We start from the raw sequence: 16,523 nt of genomic DNA, 5'->3' as shown, positions 1-16,523 counted from the left end.
TGGCTTGCTTTAGGAATGAGAAGTAATAAATCAGTAACACAATGAGTCTGAAGACTAAGTGGTGGACACCTTATTTTATTAAATATTAAGGTTAGAAATGACATTTTCCTACTTAAGTGCCTTGGCAATGTGCTGGTATGCTTAAATATTGTATCCAGGAAACACTGATAGCTGTATCTCCATCTATTTTACTAAGTGATGGTGGTAGGCAACTAATTATCCCATGGATAGTTCTTTTAAAATTGAGTCAAAATTTGCCTTAAAACAAACAAAAAAAATCGTAACATGCTTTGTTTAAGAACCTGTGCTCTGGGCTCTGATAGACTGAAGTCAGAATCTTGGTTCTTTAACCAACAGGCAGTCCTTGGGTTAGCTACTCATGTTTTTTTCTTGCAGTTTCTTTTTGTGAAATGCAGATGAAAATACAGAGTCCCAGCCTCATAAATTGAGGCTGAGAGGACACTTGAGATCATGTATGCCTGGGGTCTGCATAGGTTTGGTCAATGGTACTTGGTATCTAAGGGTTAGTAGGGAGTGGGGTCTGGTTTTGATGCTGTGGTGGGGTGGGGGGTAGTGTTGTACCATTCGCCACTTTATACTAAAGTGGTCTTGGACAAGCTATCTAACCTCTCGGAACCTCAGTTTTAAAAAATATAATATTTACCTTAGGGTTTCTATGAGCATTACGTGAGCAAATGTGAAGGACATGCAAAGCACTTGGATTTAGTACATCCTTGTTAAATGATAGCTGAAATTAGAGTTGTTAGTATTACCTGATCAAGTGACCTTGATAATTTACTGAGAGCATATACCAAGTGAGACTAAGGCAATGTATTTTTCTCTTTTTGTATATAGAAGATACATATACATTTTTATATATGTATATATTTCTCATAAAGTCCAGATGAAATGTCAAGGTTGGTCTGACTCTTCAGGGTCATCCTGGATTACTCTGATGTTGGGTGGAGATCCCTTGCCTTCTGTTGGCTCCTTTGGATTGGACCCCTATTTTTTCATCAGTGAAGGTTTCAACTTTATTAGTAAAACTCTGTGGCTGTCAAGAAGAGGAAGCCAGGGACCAATGAGTAAAATGTCGTATGATTTATTATCCAAATCAGGACACTTTTGTGAGAGAAAATAGTGTTTAACCTATAGAACTTCTCGATTTCAGGCTTAATGCTTAATGTTCGGGGCAAACTAGAATGTCTGGTTACTCTCCCAATACAGAAAAATGGATGGGAAATGGGGAGGGAAAAGGAGGAAGAAGGATACAGTTCTAAACAAACACATCAGATAATACCTGCACACAAATCCATTTTGAAGTCTCCATTCACCAAGCAGTCTCTCTAAAATGGAAGAAGCTTCTCTAATTGGATATTTTGTGTGGAAAGCTTAAACACAAGTCTCCCCAGTGCACCTGTGACATGACTAAGAGTGCACTCACCTGCAAAGCCAGCCTGCTTGTTTCTGGATTTCTAGATGTTCACATGTCAGGATGGTTTAATGCTGGTCATTTCACTCCCAAGGCTTATGGGACTTTGAGTTATTACCTGTAAACATAGGAGGTCTGTCTCCACTCTGGTGGATTTACTGTTCCTATTTCCCTCTGTTTCTTTCTTCCACACTGCAATTATTTTAAAAATACAGTCTAACCAGAAAAAGATCCCCTTCCTATCCAGAACTAGACTTGAACAAAACTGAGAACTTAGGGTACCTTTGGGGTCCCAGCCTCTCCTTTCATTACTTCTTCCACACGCCCATAGGTGCTTTCTCCGAACATTCCATTACCTTTCTTGCTCTAGCCCTGCATACATTTGTCACTTTTTCCTTTGGACATCCTTGACCAGTTAATGCTTGTCCTCTTCTCATGCTTCTAGGCTGGAGGCATCAACTAAGTAGATTGTCACTTGGGCTTCCTTCAGCCAATGCTCCAGTGTTTCCTGAACCATGGCCTCTCCGATGTTGGGGAGCATCTGGTGGGTCATGCATTTTAGAAAAGTTAGATTTTATGTTTCTTTAAAAATCACACTACAAGGATAGCTCCTAGAGCTACCTTTCCCTGAGCTGATGCTGTTACCCTTTACATTATTCCTTCTTTGAAACAACAATTTCCGGAGATTCTTGACAAAGAACCCATGTAGTCCTTTTGTTGAAGGCAAAGGGTTAAATTAAAGCCATGGCTGCTGAGCTAGAGGGGGAAATAAAACTAGTCAGTTCTATTTTATCTTCATCTCGTTTTCTTTAAGCTACTTTCTCCTTATTTCTGTCTTCCTGCAGTTTCTTTTAGGCTAAGAATAAAAAACTTTGAGCCCCACACTGTATCTTCAACTCTGTGGGGTCTTGCTTTTTCTCCTACAATAAAGATGAAGCCTAGATTTGTAATGTGAAAGGAGAATAAATCTTAACTGTGAACATCATCTTTCAAAACAGCTGACCTCCATTTGTTTCCCTGAATATCTCACCTGGGCAATCTTTTTCTTTTAGCACCAAGAAATTGCTGAAGGAAGAAATGTTAGATCTAGGTTTTAATTAACTTCGCCATTGATTTCTACATAACTCTGTATGAGTCACTGTTCTTTAGTGAACGGGATGAAAATCTTCAAGATTAATGGTTGTTACCAGGAATTTTTCTGGACTGGGTTCCAGATACTCTACACTTTCTTCTCTCCTCTGAACTCATTAGCTTACTCTGTTCTTTACCCTAAAACACAAAGATGCACACAGAAACGTAGGCACATTTGTATGTGCCAAATGTACTTTCAGAATGAAAGTATCAGGGAGAGAGGAAGGTGATTATACACCACATTTAATAGTTGACATTAAAAAAAGTCCTGTTCTGCAGTTTTTCAATACATTGTTTAACGAAGTTGTTTATAGCAAGTGGTATATGTATTGAATGAAAATTTAGTTCTGTGTAAGTGAAGAGTAAAGAGGCTGGTGGATCTTAAAATATCCATAAACCAGACTGATACACTCTGTATTTTAGATATTAGAGGTTGATGTACCTCTTTTCTCACAAATTTCTGTAATAGTATGTGAAAAGATAGAGTAATATTTTCTAAATAAGAGAAAAATTTAAAAATGGGAGAAAAACATTAGAAAATGTAAAATAGAATGCCTCAGATATAATTTTTAGTGAAGTGAATAAACTTTGTATTTCCTCCTTCTAATATGTTATCATTCTAGACCATCTTTAGCTGGTCAGATTCATCATACTCCAGTTTATAAATGTTTAATTTAAGCCTCCTGATGCATTTTAATGAACCATTTTCTTCTGTTTGTTGTCAATAAAAATTCTGATTGATCTGAAATCTGAATATTGATTACAATCAAGCAAAACATTTGTCCAATATCTGTTATTGCTATTGCCATTTTAAAAGTCATTATTTTTCCCTTTCAGGTCTGAAAATGTTTTTGTACTTTGAAGGACTAGATTAAAAGTTTCCTGGAGTTTTAGAATAATCCTGAAGAAACTAACCAGTTATATGAAATACTAACTAATACCTATTTCTTTCCATTATTTCCCACCACAATGAATGTCACCTCAATTTTCCAGTTAAGCTCCCCTCCCCTCTCCCTGAATCCTGGAGTTTTCCTTTGAGACCACTTTCTGAATCCATGGCTGTTTGGATTATGCTTCAAAATTACCTCCTTCATCAGGAGGTCTCTCTACTTCTGGTCTGGTGCAGTTACTGAAAGAATCTTTTGGGTGACTTCCCTCTCATCTCCCTTCTGGTCTTCTTTCCTTCAATTCTTCCTCTTCCCTCAGCCAGAGTAACTGCTACCTATCAGGCCTATTGGACCTATTTGCATTTTATAGTTTAGGTACACCAAACTCATTTTTCCTCTAACATAATAGCCCTATTCTCTCTTATTTCCATGCCTTCTAATATGCTGCTTCCTCAGCCTGGCTCCCTTCACCTGATAATGTCTGAGTCATCCCCCAAATCTTAAGTTAGCTATTCCTTTCTCCAGGAAGCCCTTCTTGACCCAGCCCCAGGTTAAATACTTCTGAGGGCTCCTTCAGCTTTGGACTTCCTCTGAGGAAGTTCTAATCCTGCTTTGAGTAATATACTGTTTTTCATCTTTGTCTTATAATTAGTTATGTGAGAACGGGGACTGATAAGGTTTGGCTGTGTCCCCACCCAAATGTCATCTTGAATTTTAGCTCCCATAATTCCCATGTGTTGTAGGAGGCACCTGGTGGGAGATAATTGAATCATGGGGACAGTTTCCTCCATACTATTCTTGTGGTAGTGAATAATTCTCATGAGATCAGATGGTTTTATAAGGGGTTTCCCATTTTGCTTGGCTCTCATTCTCTCTTGCCTGCCACCATGTAAGATGTGCCTTTCACCTTCTGCCATGATTGTGAAGCCTCCCCAGCCATGTGGAACTGTGAGTCCATTAAACCTCTTTTTCTTTATGAATTACCCAGTCTCAGGTATGTCTATCAGCAGCATGAAAATGAACTAATACAGGGACCATATCTGTTTTCTTCACCCTGGGATCCCCAGAACCTAGAATGGTACCCAGAATGTGGTGAACACTTTTACTTTTTGAACATATATTTGCTTTTTGGTATCCTTTTCCAGCACAGCTCACTAATGTTCTGAGTATCACTTAAACTATGTATAAAATTAGACTTTAGAACACAAAGATAAATGGGTTCACTTTACCATAGTAACCAGGTAACTTGGTATAAGCTAAAAGTAATTTTTAAAACTCAGCCCAAAATGACTATGTTTGTCTAAACCAGTAAGAAGAGTTTTCAAAATAGCAAAGTTCACAACTGACAACATACAGCAAACATACCTTTGCCAATGGGAGCAAGTAATGGGGAACAAACCACGCTGAACTTGTTCTGGAAAAAACCCTGTTGTTTTATTATTATTTAGAAAGCACACACAACAATTTATTGGGGCAAAAGAAAAAATGCAAAATAAGTGAGCATACAAATTTATTTTAAAAGAACTGGTGTCACTTCCCGAGTCATATCTATGTGAGCTTTTTAAACTTTTGTATTTCTTATATCTGTATACATAATCAGAGTTATGGATATAGATATATGGAAACACATCACACACTCATCAGAAATCCTTTCTCCAAAAATCTGTAGGGAGTGCATCCTTTTTCTTCCTACAGGTGTTTCCTTGGATCACGCCACAGTCTCTTTTCTCTGAGTTCGTCTCTGATGACAAGTAAGGATACTTGTGAAGGAAGATTTTCCCTTAGTTCTTGACTTTTTCTTTATTTTTTTCTGATTCTTCAGTGAGATTCCCAGTTCTTCCATGATGGCGTTGAAAGAGAGACACTAGGGAACATGAGATACAGACTGTTAGCTTAATCAAGTCTAGCTCGTGTGCCGTTGACCTGCCTCTTGCCTAGGTATTTATGAACACAAGATATTGGCCTGAAGGCAGCTCTGTCACAATTGGCCAGTTCCCATCACCTCCTCCTCCACCCGCTGGCCACCCACCTTTTCTACTCAGGGCAACTGAGGTGGCAAGTTAGTTGGCAAACTTGGGATTTCATTCACAAATGCAGTAGTATAAAACTACCCAGTTAAAGCAAATTCAGGGCTCTCAAAATAGATAACTTACCTTTGCTGAGACACCAAAATAGAGTTAAATTAAGTCATTTCCCCCACTGAGATGATCCAAACATTGATAGGATTATCAAGGCATACGGACACTTCAGTAATGCTATAGAAAATGAACAAACCTTCTCTACACCAAGGCTTTGTTTTTTTCTCCCATGAAACCTTACTTTGTTCCTAAAATAAAATCTAATTCTTGATGACTTTCCTTTCTGATAAAAAAAAAGAAAAAAAACAATTTTAAATTGTATATTTTCTCCAAAAAACAGAGATTCTGGCAGCAGCAATGATGCAGCTGTGGTCGAAATGGAAAATAATGTGGTACTGAACTGCACAGCAAAAACGATGGCGTAATACAAAAGAAAATGGAAAATGGAATTATGATTGAAAAATGTTCTACATATACAGACAATGTATATAATCTCCATTGCAATTATGCTATATCTATTCACATGCATAGTATATAAATGGACCAATAAAACATAATTTGCTGTCATTTTTCTAGCCAAGATAAGATCTTTGAGTGAAAAATTCCTGCTCAGAGAAATTTCTACAATTTCCTGGTTAGAGAAGTTTCTAAAAAGTAGTTTTCTTTTTGATGAGTTCACTCTTAAAACATCTTCTAGTGATGTAAGCCAGCACAGGAGGACAAAGGCAGCATGATTCCACTTATATGAAGCATCTAAAATAGTCAAAGTCATGAAAACAGAGTAGAATGGTAGTTGCCAAAGGCTGGGAGGAAGGGAAATGGGGGCAGTTGCTGCTCAAGGGGGTATAAAATTTCAATTATGCGAGATAAACAAGTTCTGGAGATCTTCTTTACAACATTGGGCCTATAGTTAATATTGTCTTGAACACTTAGACATTTTTAAGTGGTTAGATCTCAAGTTGTTTTTACCACAATAAAAAAAAATCCTCTAAAAAGCAAAACCTTTGGTAAAGGTTATAGAAGTGCAAGCATACTTTTTAAACCTTAGCACACAAAATGGATATGGTTGAAAGTCAAATGACAATGTGCCACCAGGTGATGTGTCTAGTTTGTAACTGCCTTACAGGAAGAAATGTGTGTCCTATGCTTGCAAAGTACTAAATATCTAGTGTGGTTCTTGTGTATCAGTGTGCAACATGTGTATTTGAAAATGTTATTTTTGTTCCAAAAATAACTTGATGTAGTTTAGAGAAGTAGTAGTTTTAAATTTTTCTATTTTTAATTTTTTTCTACTTGATTTCAAAACCAGACCTAGAATTTAGGTTCTAGGTGTAAACTATTGGACTCTCAAATGTATGTCTCTTAAAAAACTGGGTCTTTGAATAAAACTTTTTATCTCCTTTAAGCATAAGTGTTTATAGGATTAGAATTTAACTTCCATTTTTTTATAATACAAAAACATAAAAACTCATGTGTGCTCATGTTCTTTCAAATGGTAAATTGTAGCTTCAGTGAATTGGGAGGGATGTCATGACACACAAAGTAAAACGTCAGAAATATTTTTATGAACTATACTTCAAAAATGTTATAGCAAGTACAGATGCTTCTCACTTACTATGGGGTTGTGTCCCAATACATACACTGTATGCTGAAAATATTAAGGAGAAATTGCATTTAATACACCTAACCTACAGTTTAGCCTAGCTTACCTTATACATGCATGGAATACTTACACTAGCCTACAGTTGGGCAAAATAATCTATCCAGCCCATTTTATAATACAGTGTTGACTCTGTCATATAATTTGTTTATTGAATACAATGCTGAAAGTAAAACACAGAATGGTTGTATGGGCACTTAAAGAATGGTTTGTCCAGACTGTGTATCACTTCCGCACCACTGCAAAGTCAAAAAATTGTAAGCCAAAACATCATGTCTGCATATCATGAATGAAATATAATAATTTGTTAACATTACACCATATGAAGCTTAAATGTTGCTATTAAGAGCAAATTAATATTTTATAGAGTTGTTGTGATATATAGTATTGTATCAGAGTTTTGCAAACTTTACTCAAATATATTTCAATAGAAGAAATATTTTTGGCTTTAAACTGGAAGGAATGGAAGGAGGAAAGAAAAGAGTGTCAAGAAATTTGCAAACTTTATTACATATTATACCCTCTATATAGATGGGGAAATTTACTATTGGAGATATTAAGTCGCTTACCCAAGAGAAAGAGCTTGCATTCAGTATATCTGGACTGCCCAAACCAAGTGCTTTCCCTAGAAATCATCTACACATTACTTTTTAAAAATATTTTTTATCACTATAGAGAGCTTTTTGTGAATTTTCCCAAAAACTATTATGTTAAGAAATTCCAGTCTTTCTTCTTTACTTGAACTCTCAAGCATTTGATTTTAGGCATTTCATTTCATTTTACATTGAAATCGGCAAAATGAATCTCCGAGTGTGACTCGACACACACGGAGGAAGGTCTCATTGAAACCTCTTTTTCCTATTTTGGGTAGAGGAGTGGTCATAGATATTACCTTGACAATCTGTTTCAACTAACTTTATTTTTTTAAAAAAGGAAATCCTCCCCCAGATTTTAGACTGCCTTAAAGTACAACAAACATCTTTACTCTTGACGAACTCCAAGTATTTATTTCTTGCTGCTTGTGTGAGAGCAAATATAAATACAGTTTTATCAGTGGTCTGCTTTCTTGGTCTTTGGTTGCAAACAATGATTTCTTTTTGATTCTCACTTTGTCTCAGACTGTCAAGAAGAAAATGGCAAGATATTGGGGCTGACCTTTCTGCCTCCAAGTTTTTGCTGTAGTCACAAGGAAAGGTGACCTTTAAGGCTTCTCCCAGCCATGAGCTCGAGTAAACCACACATTCTTGGATCCACAGGAAATGAAATTGTGAAAGTCATCTTTCAGCCCAGAGTGGCTTGGGAGGGGCTCATATTCATTAATTAATTTGCCTTTTATGATCTCGGAATTAAAGATACATGAGCTTCTGAACTGGGACCAAAATGACAGTAGCTTTCTAAAACTTCTGTTTGTAGGCTTGGGTTTTTCATATTTACAGAGTCATAGAAACATCATTTTAAAGTATTTTGGTTTAAATTCCTAAGTCCTACTTTCATGAGAAAGTATCAAACATAATGGCATTCAGCTAGCTGCCTTACTCAAGACGTAGTGCAAATGGAGGCAGGATACTCAGGTAGTATTTTCTGGTACTTTGCAGACTGGAAAGTCCTTCAGTAGCCTGGATCTGGGGCCTGGATTAAAAATGTGATGGAGTTCACATTTTTAATAAATCTACACTTGCACTTGACTTCTTTTTTTTTTTGGATGGAGTCTTGCTCTGTTGCCAGACTGGAGTGCAGTAGTGCCACCTCGGCTCATGGCAACTTCCACCTCCTGTGTTCAAGCGATTCTCCTGCCTCGGCCTCTTGAGTAGCTGGGACTACAGGTGCGCGCCACCACACGCGGCTAATTTTTGTAATTTTAGTAGAGACAGGGTTTCACCATGTTTGCCAGGATGGTCTCGATCTCCTGACCTCGTGATCTGCTCCGCTTGGCCTCCCAAAGTGCTGGGATTACAGGCGTAAGCCACCGTGCCCGGCCTACAAGTGACTTTTAATTACAGTTTAGAATTGGTGCCTGGTATCAGAATGAGGAGTTTTAATTTCAGCTATACTTCCTAGTAGCCGGGTTACACTGGGCAGTGTTTATTTTCTCTTGGACTCAGTTTCCTTATGTATAAAGTGGGACAATACTAGAATCCTTTTCATAGAGCTATTATGAGAATTCAATGAACTGTTACATGCAAAACAGTCCAATGGGTGGCATATTTTAAGTATGCTTTTTCTTTAAAATTAAGTTTTATATATCATAGCATATATTTTAACTCTATGCCACTCATTGCACTCACTTTTTTTTTTTTTTTTCCATAGGAGAAATACAGTGAAAAGGTTGATGGTTCTTTAATTTGAGCCATCTGACGCACATCTGTGCAGCAATTCCTTTGAGTTGCTTATACTAGTGTTTTAGTTAAAATAGTTCCCATATGTGTTTAACACATAAATTTTCAATGCCGATTACCACTTCTTTTGCCCAGTCCATAACATGTTTCTGTGTCTGTGTAGTTATAGGCATTATGACGACTTGTATTGTGCTGTATACATAGATATTCCAACATCAGAAGGAAATGAAAGCTCACCTCAGTCCCTGGCCACTTAAAAATTCCATCTCTGTGCTTATGAGCCATCTATTACCATCTATTACTAATACCATCTATTACTTTATTATTATTATAAAGATTCTATACAATGAATCTTTATAATAATGTCTGCTAGAAAAATTCATTTACAAGTGAATTTATAGTAATAAAGTATGTTCTTGCAGTTTATGCTGTTTCTGACATTATCCAAAAGTAATGTAGAGTGTGTGTGTGTGTGTGTGTGTGTGTGAGACCTTTCCTTTAGAGGAAAGGAAATGGAGAAACACAAGTTAGTCTAGTAGAGATTGAAATAGAAACTTCAACTAAAACTCTTGGTTTTCTAAGGGGAGAGATTTGCTTGTTTATTTCAGTTTTGCAGAAAGTTATTGCTCTTCTCTGATTCCTCAGAGCTTGTGGTGTGTCCCTAAGGAGCCTCTTTTCTTCCCTATTCTGTCTTCTTTGCTTATGTTTACCTTCCCCTTTGGTTTGTTTCTTTTTTAATTGCTGACTTCATGACACCTCCTTTGAATTAACCTCATATGTTTGATTTCTTGATGCTTGTGTGAGCCTGAATATGAATTATATCTTCTCTTTACACCTTTATCCTTTTGTTGCAAATGTTGCCTGGATGGGGTGGGAGGGACCACTAAATTTCTTTTTGTTTTGTGCCTAAAATACTCTGCCTCACGAAATATGATTCAGGGGAAAAGAACAATTTTTTTTTTAAGTTATTGGAAAAGCTCTGGGCAAAATTGGATTTGAGTTTGCAGTATTCAAAAAACTATGCTGTTTGGACCTGGCTTTCATACTGGTTGCAAACTTGACATCAGATTGTGAATGTCAGATTAATTTCTCACTGTAGATTTAGCATTTATACATTCACGTCTTTCATTCATTGGTAGGTATAGGTGAACATTTCAGAGAACTGCTTTGGATGCTTATACCCTTAAGGATTTTTCTGAGGAATTATTTTTCAGAAGCTCTGGCCTAGCCAATAATACAATACAAATCTTAACATTTTGTATAGGTTTCTCCCTTTAATAGGCTCCTTATTCAAAGGCACTTGAAGTGCTCTGTGACACTGTCTGATAAATTTTCACATTACACATGGAAGAAAAGGGATGTAGGTAATATTGTCATTGTATAGATGTAAAACCTTGCATTTTATGTATAGACGTAGTATAAATAGAAAGCAAGCTAAGATTTGGAGTATTTTTATAAAGACAATTTCAGTAAAATGTAGAACATTAAAGAAATAGTTTCCTGAAAAATAATGGGATTATTATTACTATTTTTTTTTGTCTTGGTCAAATTCCTACCGTAGTTCTGTGGAGCCAGTGTCTCAATGATTATATTTTTTAAAGAAGGACTAAAACTTCACTTCCTTAACATTTTTTAACTCTAAGCTGTAGTGTAGGAGCAAACCTAGGATGGTTTGAGGATAAAATCAAGAAACTTTTTCAGGAATAGGAACAGAGGAATCCTATTTAGGGATTTGCAACACAGAGACTTGTACAGTCTGGTCACCTATCTGTCCACAGATTTCACGCCTTCCCAAGAGAATTCATGATCTAAGAGCAGAATCCAGGCTTTAATGATCTCTAACTAATTATATGAAGGCAGGCGGGGGGAGATTTTTGGAGTGGTTTTATGTGTACCATCCTTGTGGGAAGTTTTGGCATTCCAGAACTGAGGATTGGGCAGCATTTCCTGTGGTTTGATCCATTTTCTGAGCTCGTTCACAACCCATGGGCCATCTTTTGTACACCCATGCTTGGAATTTAAAAAAGTGAATCCTAGAGGTTGAGTGTTGATCACTGTATTAGCTTTTAGAATAGTGGTTATATTGATTTGTGCCTGAGAGCTAATGAGAAAGCTGATTCTCATCTCCTGGGTCTGTGTAAAGAATGTTGGGGTGAAGGAAATCTAGCCACTGAAATAAAACTTACAGGTGTGGCCACCTATCCTAATCTCCACCTGTGACTCAGCAGCCACGTCTTGCCTGGCCCATTTTCTTGCACCTTTAATGCTTTAAACTGGCTCCCCATAGGAAATCACTCTCGAAAGCCCCTGTCTTCCCTTCCTTTGGCTACAGCTTGTTGACTTCATGAACTCCTTTTTCCCGTGTCTGTTAATGTCCTGTTTTCATTGCCTCCATGTTGTCTCTTCTGCTCTATTTCATTTTCGTTCCCACATCTGGGACCTGATGCCAACATCCTTACCATCTCGGATCCTAGATTTAAGTTTCTCTGTTTGCATGAATGCGTGCCCTAGAATTCCTTGTTCTCCTGACTGAGCTCTTCAAACCATGAAAATATCCCTATGAAGGACACAGGGCTACTCCATGACATCAGATACACAAGTGTCTTCTTCCTGTTGTTCATCTTTATTTAAAGATTTCATTTAGAAACCTTATTCTCTCAATAGAAAAATAGTAGATTGTTAAACGGCATGCACAATCCGTATGGATTTTTAATTTTAAAAAAATGATCCTTAAAAAATTTTGCACACGGAGTGGCCACCCAGGGCCATCCAGTGCAAACTCCTGACAAGTAGGGGATGTGTAAGTTCATCCTCCTCTAACATTAGGGATAATGTCACAGAAAACTTTGAAAAGTGGAGTTAACATTGAGGCCATGTAATATTTTGATATTAATCTGTGTGCTTTTTTCCAGTTCTTCTGAATCCCACTCCTTTTTCTCACTTTTCAAGTTACAGCAAGTGCTTTTATATGCATTACCTTCAGGGTAGGGATGATATAGAAAGAAAAAAGACTCAAATTTGGAGCTTTGAGCTTTTAAATGGACTTTTGTGGATCTATAGAAGACGCTGCAGTCTTTGAAGCTATTGATTACAACAGACAGGTGTTTGAAACATGGAAAAAGCAGGCACTTTGAATTGTAAAAGTTTGACATTAAATATCAAGCTTAGAGCCTTCAGGACTCAGCCTATAGGACTGAGGATGGAGTGTAAAGAAAGGACTGTCTTGCAGCTGCTCTCAAGGAGAAAAGTTCAACCAGGTGATGCAAGAATCCTGACCAGAGCCTAGATGCTGAGGGAGATCTGAGGAGGAGCACCTCCTCTGCCTTCTCTGGGGGCAAACTCCCATGCAGTAGGATAAGAAAAGCAGCCTGATAGGTGAGGGGACCTGAGAACACAGGGAAACCGTAGCCCAGTCTCTGTCTCAGGCTCTCAGAGGAGGCAGTTAATGGAGCAGAGAAGTGTCAGCGGCGTATGCCATCAGGCTAGCCTGAAACTGTCCTCTGAGACTCCCATGGCCTCCCAAGGGAGCTCTAGAGCAGCTAAAACATTTTCCTGCCCTAGAAAGGGCATGCAAATGGCTGATGGTATAAAAGGGAGCATGAAACATGGCCCAGTCCAGTGTTATGAGCAGAGAACAGAGAGAGATTCCTGCAGTGAGGGAAAGCTTCCAGTGGGCCTTGTATACCTGGAAGTAAGCAGCTCTCCTTGCTTAACCGTGGCAGAAATGTGGGTTTGTGCTTCAATCCAAAGCACACAGTGCCTTTCTCCTCTCCAGAGTCGCTGTCAGAGGCCAGTGTGGTGGCTTTGTGCCTTGGTCCTCTAACGTCTCCCTGGCTTCCTGCACTGAAGGCCTGAGAGGATTCTGTGTGGACTGGCTTTCCCTCACCTCATGGAAAAGGCTTGGTTTTTTGTTTTGTTTTGTTTTGTTTTTTTGCATTTCAGAGGCTGAATTAGGGCCATAAAATAAACTTCCAAGAAATTCTTTGCATGCCCTTTCTCTACAGGGAATGACCCTACCTTTAAGCTAAACGGACTGTGATGTAGGGTGTTAGCTGTCCACAGTGCACGTATGCACTACACGCATAGTTTTGGGGTAGCAGTTTATGCCTGTGATAGTGGGAATGCATTTTTCTCAAGCTACAAACTTGGATATGCAAACAAATTATGTGATATTATTTTAAAAAATGGAACTCACCTTAGCTTAGAGGTTTCCCATCTGCTAGTGCGTCTTATTAACTCAAGGTAATTCACTTTTGGTTTTAAATACTTTCTTTTGGTTAATGTCTCAGTTAATGCAAGCATCTCCCCACCTCCCTTCTCTCTTCTCTTCTTTCCAAGGGTCATCTGGGATAAGGACGGGTGTCTAGAGGGCCCAGGATCAGCTAGTCCAAGGCCACCCTCTGTTCTTTTGGCTTCCATGGAGATGTGACATCCTACTAGGTCATGAGCACTGATTTCTGTCTCTGCTGTACCCTCTGAGATGACCATGGTCCCACTGTGGTTTCCTTGTCACATCCACACACTCTGTGTCTTTCCTGCTGTAACTTCAAGTCTTCCAGTCCACTGGTTCTCTCAGTCCTTCCTCACACTACTCTTGGGTGAGAAGAGCCACGGATTTTTGACTGTTTTCCCTGCATTCTCTGAGATTGAGGAAGACTCTATCTATGAAATATTCCACAGCTTCACTGCCTGCATGCTGTTATTCTGCCATTCAGGAGACAGCGGCATACAAAATGTCTCTACAAGTCTTACCACCTCCTGGCCCTTCACCCTGTGAAGTAAAGAATGGTGTTTTCTGTCCAGGATTCCCTTTTAATTTTTCTGTGGTTTCTATTCTCCTGCATCCTCCCAAGTGTGGACTTGGCTCAGAGATGGTAATTGGTTTAGGAATAGCCTCCTCTCAGAGGTTAAGGTGGTGTCTAACCTTTGTGACTTTCCTCCAATTCTCTCTTTCCTAGTGGTCAGAATCTGGTCTGGGGTAGGAAAATCAGGTAGTGAAACATCATAACTCTATTTCTCCAACCTTAGCCTTTTGGGTTTTGGCTCTCGACAATTGCAGATAAACTTTTTTGAATTACAACAACTTACATATTCAATGAAACACCTGAATCTTGCAATTAAAAAGCATGGTTTTCAAGATTTTTCTCTGTGCTACAAATCTGCAGAGACTACTTAACATCTCAAAAGCTAAGAGTTTCACTCATTTTTAGTTTGAGAGCAGTTCATATAAAATCCCCTATACTTGATGGTAGGAAGAAAGGTAGGGATAAAAACAATAGAAAAGACCGGGCGCGGTGGCTCAAGCCTGTAATCCCAGCACTTTGGGAGGCCGAGACGAGTGGATCACGAGGTCAGGAGATCGAGACCATCCTGGCTAACACGGTGAAACCCTGTCTCTACTAAAAAGAATACAAAAAACTAGCCGGACAAGGTGGCGGGCGCCTGTAGTCCCAGCTACTCGGGAGGCTGAGGTGGGAGAATGGCGTGAACCCGGGAGGCGGAGCTTGCAGTGAGCTGAGATCCGGCCACTGCACTCCAGCCTGGGCGACAGAGCGAGACTCCATCTCAAAAAAAACAAAAAACAAAAAACAAAAAAACAATAGAAAATAAATGCATGCTGTCCTCTTTCTTTATTTCTCCTTGTCTGTCTTTAGAAGAAACACTAAGTTACACTTACAGAATAGAGAGAGTCTTCCTATGTGGTCCAGTCCCATTTATCATCCTCTTTTGTGAATTGTGAATGTGTATTCATTTCCACAGCTTCAAATAGCTTCCTAAGTACATATGTCTTTTTTGCTTTGTTTTACCTGGTCTGTAGGCTCATTAAGGTCAAGAATAATTCTACTTCTGTAAACTTCAATCTGTCTGTAATGATTTGCTTATGATTCACTGGATGGGAACCTTCTTGCTTCTTGATGTCGTGATGGCTAGTGGAGCTGTTTTCTCTATATCCAGGGCAGGCCTTTCTGCCTTGAAGTACTGGAAGGACATTCTGATGGCAACAGGAATTTCATGTGTCCAAGAGAGACACACAGCCGTATAAAGAAATGTAGAAACAAAAATCTCTTTTTATCACTGCTTCTATGTTTTTACTTCCTTCCCATTTTCTATTAGAGTCAAACAATATTGTGGCTGGAAAAGAACTTCAAATGCAACCTCGTCATTCCACAGATGAAGACACTGAGGTTGAGGGAAGGAAAATGACTTGCCCAAAGACACGCAGCTCTTTAGCAGTGGTGTGGAAACCTGAGTTCTTGGCATGTGATTCCCAAGTCACCTGTCTATTGGGCCATGCCCGTCATTCAGAGTTTGTTCGGTTGATAAGACAACATCAATTTGTACATTAGAAATGTTATTTCTAAATTGATGTTAATTGCTTCCTGGCTTTTCTAAGAAGTAATGAATGTTTGAGTTTCCAGGCAAAGGAAAGCCTCTGCACGATTACAAAAATAACCTAATTAAAGAGACTTTTGCAAATCACTTGCTAAATAAGTTGATCAGGCTACAGAAGAAATAGAACTGAAGACACTTTGAAGCATCTGATAATGTGCCAAGGAACACCGAGGAAAGATAAATACTAAAGTTGAGGGGGTTATCAAACGACAGTCATTTCTTGGTTCCTGTGGCTGGTAAACTCATCAGGACTGCTTTTGTGTTTTAGGTTGAAAAATCGGAATATTTGAATATTTTAAGTCTAAACCCTCCATCCAGTTGAAAAACTGGGGAGAAAGACAATTCTGGTCAAGTTAAATTAAAATATTTTAGTTGCTAGGGGGAAATACAGTAACTTTATTCCATCATCCTGGTCTTACTCATTTTTGTGTCTATCTGGATGTATGCATTGCAACATGGATACACATTGTTGTATATTTTGGACCATTAGCCGTATTTGGGCTGACAACCATGAAGTTCAAATTCTGCAGAGTTTCAAATTCACACACTGCATTTGTAATGTGGACTTTCTATCACAAGGTTGTTCATATCTTGGCAAATAAAAAT

General features: G+C 38.5%; 2 protein-coding genes across 5 annotated transcripts in view; both read right to left on the bottom strand.

Annotated features, from left to right (window-relative positions):
• The window catches only part of RWDD2B (RWD domain containing 2B), a 1,177,964-nt gene that overhangs the window by 521,724 nt on the left and 639,717 nt on the right, over positions 1-16,523 (bottom strand). The window lies entirely within an intron of this gene.
• GRIK1 (glutamate ionotropic receptor kainate type subunit 1) overlaps positions 4,863-16,523 on the bottom strand; it is a 406,887-nt gene continuing 395,226 nt past the window's right edge. For 2 of the 4 annotated variants that reach the window (XM_050784706.1, XM_050784707.1), the window contains 2 exons: positions 5,725-5,811; positions 4,863-5,314 (listed from right to left, as the gene is read on the bottom strand). In XM_050784706.1, coding sequence (XP_050640663.1) covers positions 5,159-5,314; positions 5,725-5,811 — 243 coding nt within the window. In that variant the 3' untranslated portion in view covers positions 4,863-5,158. The remainder of the gene's footprint in view (positions 5,315-5,724; positions 5,812-16,523) is intronic. The other 2 variants (XM_050784709.1, XM_050784711.1) reach the window with 1 other exon arrangement.

This window comes from Macaca thibetana, chromosome 3, assembly GCF_024542745.1.
Source record: "Macaca thibetana thibetana isolate TM-01 chromosome 3, ASM2454274v1, whole genome shotgun sequence".
Taxonomy (NCBI): Eukaryota; Metazoa; Chordata; class Mammalia; order Primates; family Cercopithecidae; genus Macaca; species Macaca thibetana.
Note: the sequence above shows the minus strand (reverse complement) of the source record. Positions and strands in the feature narration are given on the sequence as shown.